Source organism: Oncorhynchus kisutch, unplaced genomic scaffold, assembly GCF_002021735.2.
Source record: "Oncorhynchus kisutch isolate 150728-3 unplaced genomic scaffold, Okis_V2 scaffold2879, whole genome shotgun sequence".
In the NCBI taxonomy this organism is placed as follows: Eukaryota; Metazoa; Chordata; class Actinopteri; order Salmoniformes; family Salmonidae; genus Oncorhynchus; species Oncorhynchus kisutch.
In genome coordinates, this window is record NW_022264824.1 from 240,001 (window position 1) to 247,500 (window position 7,500).

Consider the following 7,500-nt stretch of genomic DNA (forward strand, 5'->3'; position numbering starts at 1 on the left):
CAGTAGTGCACTACAGTATGTAGGGCGTAGGGTGCCATTTGGAAAGCATACAGAGAGGTAGAGCTCTGAGTTTTTGTCCTGTCTGGCACGGATGGCTTCAGTTGTGTTGTTAACCCTCAAGGCCATGTCAGGAAATACATTTTTTTGACGAGGGTAATTATTAAGATGTAACTCCGGGGTGGCTCTCCCCACCCTCTTCACCCCGCGGACACTGGAGTCTCTATTCAAATAATCTTCTTACTGTATTTATTCACTGGTGGCTGGTGTCCCAATCAAATAAAATACCTGATTGAGTCACTTGAAAAGAATCCAAACTAAAGTGACATACCACATGATACCATATAATCTACCCATGGATAAAAGATTGATAAAAAAAAAACAGAATGTTTTAGTTATGTGCCAAACAACAGCACAGTGGTGGTTGCTAAGGCTTCACTTAATGGGGATCCACATCCAGAATATAAAGAAGAACACAATGGGGGTTGCTAAGGCTTCACTTAATGGGGATCCACATCCAGAATATAAAGAATAACACAATGGGGGTTGCTAAGGCTTCACTTAATGGGGATCCACATCCAGAATACAAAGAAGAACACAATGGGGGTTGCTAAGGCTTCACTTAATGGGGATCCACATCCAGAATACAAAGAAGAACACAATGGGGGTTGCTAAGGCTTCACTTAATGGGGATCCACATCCAGAATACAAAGAATAACACAATGGGGGTTGCTAAGGCTTCACTTAATGGGGATCCACATCCAGAATACAAAGAAGAACACAATGGGGGTTGCTAAGGCTTCACTTAATGGGGATCCACATCCAGAATACAAAGAAGAACACAATGGGGGTTGCTAAGGCTTCACTTAATGGGGATCCACATCCAGAATACAAAGAAGAACACAATGGGGGTTGCTAAGGCTTCACTTAATGGGGATCCACATCAAGAATACATAATAAATCATAAACAAGTTAACTAAATCCAATGTTTGTGTCTCTCCACTCCCACCATTTAATATACCATATAATCGGCCCATCCAAAATGAAACATTTATAAAAATGAACATGACTGGATAATGTTGTAGTTATGACGGCACAGAGAAGATGGCTGACGTTTTACATGCTCCTAACCGATTGTGTTTTTATCTTCGTTTTTTTGCGTTGGCTGTAAGTTATTTTTGTAACTTATTTTGTACATAATGTTGCTGCTATTGTCTCTTAAGACCGAAAAATAACTTCTGGACATCAGAACAGCGATCACTCATCACGAACTGGCAGAATCCTTTTTTTTCCTTTAACAAGTTTGACGAGCCCAGCGTGAAGAACATACTGCTTTCCCTGGAACAGGCCCAAATCCCCATAATTTGCGTGAAGTGATGACGGAGAAAAAGAGGACGGATGTCGGGCTGCCTTGTGAGAATTCGTAGGCGATCGAATATACCAGCCCTGCCTTCCGTTCTTCTAGTTAACGTGCAATCATTAGAACATAAAATCGTGGACCTACGTAGGAAGATTAAACTACCAACAGGGCATTAAAAATGGTAATATCTATTTCTTCACGGAGTCGTGGCTGAACGACGACAATATCAACATACAGATGGCTGGTTATACACTGTATCGGCAGGATAGAACAGCAGCATCTGGGAAGACAAGGGGTGGTGGACTATGCATATATGTAAACAACAGCTGGTGCACGATATCTAAGGAAGTGTCTAAGGATTTACTCACCTGAGGTAGAGTATCTCATGATAAGCTGTAGAATCAATCAATCAAATGTATTTATAAAGCCCTTCTTGCATCAGCTGATGTCACAAAGTGCTGTACAGAAACCCAGCCTAAAACCCCAAACAGCAAGCAATGCAGGTGTAGAAGCACAGTAGCTAGGAAAAACTCCCTAGAAAGGCCAGAACCTAGGAAGAAACCTAGAGAGGAACCAGGCTATGAGGGGTGGTCAGTCCTCTTCTCGCTGTGCCGGGTGGAGATTATAACAGAACATGGCCAAGATGTTCAAATGTTCACCAGCAGTGTCAAATAATAGAACACACTGTCTACCTAGAGAGTTTTCATCTGTATTTTTCGTAGCTGTCTACATACCACCACAGACCGATGCTGGCACTAAGACCACACTCAATGATCTGTATTCCGCCATAAGCAAACAGGAAAATGCTCATCCAGAGGCGGCGCTCCTAGTGGCCGGGGGCTTGAATGCAGGGAAACTTACATTTGTTTTACCAAATTTCTATCAGCATGTTAAATGTGCAACCAGAGGGGAAAAAAACTCTAGACCACCTTTACTCAACACACAGAGACACGTACAAAGCTCTCCCTCGCCCTCCATTTGGCAAATCTGACCATAATTCTAGCCTCCTAATTCCTGCTTACAAGCAAAATATAAAGCAGGAAGCACCAGTGACTCGGTCAATAAAAAAGTGGTCAGATGAAGCAGATACTAAGCTACAGGACTGTTTTGCGCAGACTGGAACATGTTCTGGGATTCTTCCAATGGCATTGAGGAGTACACTACATCAGTCATTGGCTTCATCAGTAAGTGCATTGATGACGTCGTCCCCACAGTGACAGTACATGCATACCCCAAACAGAAGCCATGGATTACAGGCAACATCCGCAATGAGCTCAACGCTAGAGCTGTCGCTTTCAAGGAGCGGGACTCCAACCCGGGAAGCTTATAAGAAATCCCACTTTTCCCACCGACGAACCATCAAACAGGCAAAGTGTCAATACAGGACTAAGATCGAATTGTACTATACCGGCTCTGACCCTGGTTTGCAGGGCTTGCAAACCATTACTACAAAGGGAAGCACAGCCGAGAGCTGCCCAGTGACACGAGCCTACCAGACGAGCTGAACTACTTCTATGCTCGCTTCGAGGCAAATAACACTGAAACATGCATGAGCGCATCAGCTGTTCCGGATGACTGTTTGATCACGCTCTCCGCAGCCGATGTGAGTAAGACCTTTAAACAGGTTAAAATTCACAAGGCCGCAGGGCCAGGCGGTTTACCAGGACGTGTACTGCGAGCATGCGCTGACCAACTGGCAAGTGTCTTCACTGACAGTTTCAAACTCTCCCTGTCCGAGTCTGTAATACCAACATGTTTTAAGCAGACCACCATAGTCCCTGTGCCCAAGAACACTAAGGTAACCTGCCTAAATGACTACTGACCCGTAGCACTCACACCTGTAGTCATGAAGTGCTTTAAAAGGCTGGTGATGGCACACATCAACACCATTTACCTCAGAAACCCTAGTCCCACTCCAATTCGCATACCTCTCTAACAGATCCACAGATGAGGCAATATCTATCTTTCCCACCTGGACAAAAGGAACACCTATGTGAGAATGCTATTCATTGAACACAGCTCAGCGTTCAACACCATAATTCCTTCAACACTCATCAATACGATAAGGACCCTTGGACTAAACACCTCCCTCTGCAACTGGATCCTGGACTTCCTGACAGGCCGCCCCCAGGTGGTAAGAGTAGGTAAAAACACATCCGCCATGCTGATCCTCAACACAGGGGCCCCTCAGGGTTGCGTGATCAGTCCCCTCCTGTACTCCCTGTTCACTAATGACTGCACGGCCAGGCAAAACTCCAACACCATTAAGTTTGCCGATGACACAACAGTGGTAGGCCTGATCACCGACAACGACGAGACAGCCAATAGGGAGGAGGTCAGAGATCAAGACAAATGAGATGATTGTGGACTACAAGAAAAGGATCGCTGTAGTGGTGCAGGTTGAGAGCTTCAAGTTCCTTGGTGTCCACATCACCAACAAACTAACATGGTCCAAGCACACCAAGACAGTTGTGAAGAGGGCACAACAAAACCTATTCCCCTTCAGGAGACTGAAAAGATTTGGCATGGGTCCTCAGATCCTCAAAAAGTTCTACAGCTGCACCATCGAGAGCATGGTGGTTGTATCACTGCCTGGTAACTCTATACCAGGCGGTGTCAGAGGAAGGCCCTACAAATTGTCAAAGTATCCAGCCACCCTAGTCATAGACTGTTCTCTCTGCTACCACACGTTAAGTGGTACTGGAGCGCCAAGTGTAGGTCCAAGAGGCTTCTAAACAGCTTCTACCCCCAAGCCATAAGACTCCTAAACATCTAATCAAATAGCTACTCAGACTATTTGCATTGCCACCTCTTCCCCCTTTGACACCACTGCTACTCTCTGTTATTATCTATGCATAGTCACTTTAATAAATCTACCTACATGTACATATTACCTCAATTACCTCCACTAACCGGTGCCCCCGCACATTGACTCTATACCGGTACCCCCTGTATATAGTCTCTCTATTGTTATTTTACTGCTGCTCTTTAACTACTTGTTACTTTTATTTATTTGTTGGTTTAAAGGGCTTATAAGTAAGCATTTCACTGGTCTACAACTCTCGTATTCGGCGCATGTGACTAATACAATAAATACAATAAATCATATTGTATGTTTCTGTTATGTGGGCTATGTTTTAGTTACGTGGAATATGTTTCTGTTATGTGGAATATGTTTCAGTTATGTGGGCTATGTTTTAGTTACGTGGAATATGTTTCTGTTATGTGGGCTATGTTTTAGTTACGTGGAATATGTTTCTGTTATGTGGGCTATGTTTTAGTTACGTGGAATATGTTTTAGTTACGTGGAATATGTTTTAGGTATGTGGAATATGTTTATGTTATGTGGGCTATGTTTTAGTTACGTGGAATATGTTTTAGGTATGTGGAATATGTTTCTGTTATGTGGGCTATGTTTTAGTTACGTGGAATATGTTTCTGTTATGTGGAATATGTTTTAGTTATGTGGGCTATGTTTTAGTTACGTGGAATATGTTTCTGTTATGTGGAATATGTTTTAGGTATGTGGAATATGTTTGAAACTGTGATGCCCCTGAAGAACCCCAGGAAGAATAGGGCTCATTAAGGTGTCAGTTAACGGGGATTCAGAATAATGAAGGCAAACCAATCCAATAGTTTCTCACGGCTTCGCTGCTTGAACCCCTCTCTGATTGAGGGTTAATTACGGAAGACACATGTGCAACTGACTAGGTATCCCCCTTTCCCTTTCCCTAATGAATAATTAATCACAGGTAATTAATCATTAATCAAACTCATTCCATGGAGGAACGAATGTGTCTGTGCGTTTTCACTCCTCCCTTGTACTTGAACTCTCTTCACCTTGTTGTCTTCATTGGCTAGTTAGGAAGTCCCCTCACCTGGTTGTCTAGGTCTTCATTGGCTAGTTAGGAAGTCCCCTCACCTGGTTGTCTAGGTCTTCATTGGCTAGTTAGGAACTCCCCTCACCTGGTTGTCTAGTCCTTCATTGGCTAGTTAGGAACTCCCCTCACCTGGTTGTCTTCATTGGCTAGTTAGGAAGTCCCCTCACCTGGTTGTCTAGGTCTTCATTGGCTAGTTAGGAAGTCCCCTCACCTGGTTGTCTAGGTCTTCATTGGCTAGTTAGGAACTCCCCTCACCTGGTTGTCTAGGTCTTCATTGGCTAGTTAGGAACTCCCCTCACCTGGTTGTCTAGGTCTTCATTGGCTAGTTAGGAACTCCCCTCACCTGGTTGTCTAGGTCTTCATTGGCTAGTTAGGAACTCCCCTAACCTGGTTGTCTAGGTCTTCATTGGCTAGTTAGGAACTCCTCTCACCTGGTTGTCTAGGTCTTCATTGGCTAGTTAGGAACTCCCCTCACCTGGTTGTCTAGGTCTTCATTGGCTAGTTAGGAACTCCCCTCACCTGGTTGTCTAGGTCTTCATTGGCTAGTTAGGAACTCCCCTCACCTGGTTGTCTTCATTGGCAAGTTAGGAAGTCCCCTCACCTGGTTGTCTAGGTCTTCATTGGCTAGTTAGGAACTCCCCTCACCTGGTTGTCTAGTCCTTCATTGGCTAGTTAGGAACTCCCCTCACCTGGTTGTCTTCATTGGCTAGTTAGGAAGTCCCCTCACCTGGTTGTCTAGGTCTTCATTGGCTAGTTAGGAACTCCCCTCACCTGGTTGTCTAGGTCTTCATTGGCTAGTTAGGAACTCCCCTCACCTGGTTGTCTAGGTCTTCATTGGCTAGTTAGGAACTCCCCTCACCTGGTTGTCTAGGTCTTCATTGGCTAGTTAGGAACTCCCCTCACCTGGTTGTCTAGGTCTTCATTGGCTAGTTAGGAACTCCCCTCACCTGGTTGTCTAGGTCTTCATTGGCTAGTTAGGAACTCCCCTCACCTGGTTGTCTTCATTGGCTAGTTAGGAAGTCCCCTCACCTGGTTGTCTAGGTCTTCATTGATTAGTTAGGAACTCCCCTCACCTGGTTGTCTAGGTCTTCATTGACTAGTTAGGAAGTCCCCTCACCTGGTTATCTAGGTCTTCATTGGCTAGTTAGGAACTCCCTTCACCTGGTTGTCTAGGTCTTCATTGATTAGTTAGGAACTCCCCTCACCTGGTTGTCTAGTCCTTCATTGGCTAGTTATGAACTCCCCTCACCTGGTTGTCTAGTCCTTCATTGATTAGTTAGGAAGTCCCCTCACCTGGTTGTCTAGGTCTTCATTGGCTAGTTAGGAAGTCCCCTCACCTGGTTGTCTAGGTCTTCATTGGCTAGTTAGGAACTCCCCTCACCTGGTTGTCTAGGTCTTCATTGGCTAGTTAGGAACTCCCCTGACCTTGTTGTCTAGGTCTTCATTGGCTAGTTAGGAACTCCCCTCACCTGGTTGTCTAGGTCTTCATTGGCTAGGTAGGAACTCTCCTCACCTTGTTGTCTAGGTCTTCATTGGATAGTTAGGAACTCCCCTCACCTGGTTGTCTAGTCCTTCATTGGCTAGTTAGAAACTCCCCTCACCTGGTTGTCTAGGCCTTCATTGATTAGCTAAGAAGTCCTCTCACCTGGTTGTCTTCATTGATTAGTTAGAAACTCTCTTCACCTGGTTGTCTTCATTGATTAGTTAGGAACTCCCCTCACCTGGTTGTCTTCATTGATTAGTTAGGAACACCTGGTTGTCTCGGTAACTTCATTGATTAGTTAGGAACTCCCCTCACCTGGTTGTGTAGGTCTTCATTGGAAACCAATTCAAAGGAAATAACAAAACCAACAGCCATTGGGCCTCTCACATGGAATGAGTTTGACAGACCTGGAATAAATTAAGAATAACCCACTGAATTAAAGCCAGGGTTTTGGGTCTCTCCACTCCCAGCCATATAATATGCCAAATGATCTGCCCATGCACTATAAACATGGATAAAACAAACATGAGTGAGGAATATGTTTCATTTACGAGTCAGGATGAATTCAGTGAACTTAAAGCTAATGTTTTTGGGCCTCTCCATTCCAGCCAAGTTCTGTGGAGACCCTGGTACCCCAGCCAAGGGGAAAAGAGAAGGACGAAGTTTAATCTACAAGTCAGAGGTTACCTTCAGCTGTAGCGCCCCCTATGTCCTGGTGGGGTCAACTACACGCATCTGTCAGGACGACAGCACCTGGAGCGGCTCTCAGCCACGATGCA

At 44.8% G+C, this 7,500-nt stretch overlaps 1 protein-coding gene across 1 annotated transcript in view; it reads left to right on the plus strand.

Annotated features, from left to right (window-relative positions):
- Positions 1-7,500, plus strand: part of LOC116370990 (CUB and sushi domain-containing protein 3-like) — a gene marked incomplete at its 5' end in the record, with an annotated part of 257,751 nt that overhangs the window by 210,579 nt on the left and 39,672 nt on the right. The window contains one exon of the mRNA XM_031819925.1: positions 7,330-7,500. This exon is cut by the window's right edge and continues 3 nt beyond it. Within this exon, the coding sequence (XP_031675785.1) occupies positions 7,330-7,500 (171 nt within the window). The remainder of the gene's footprint in view (positions 1-7,329) is intronic.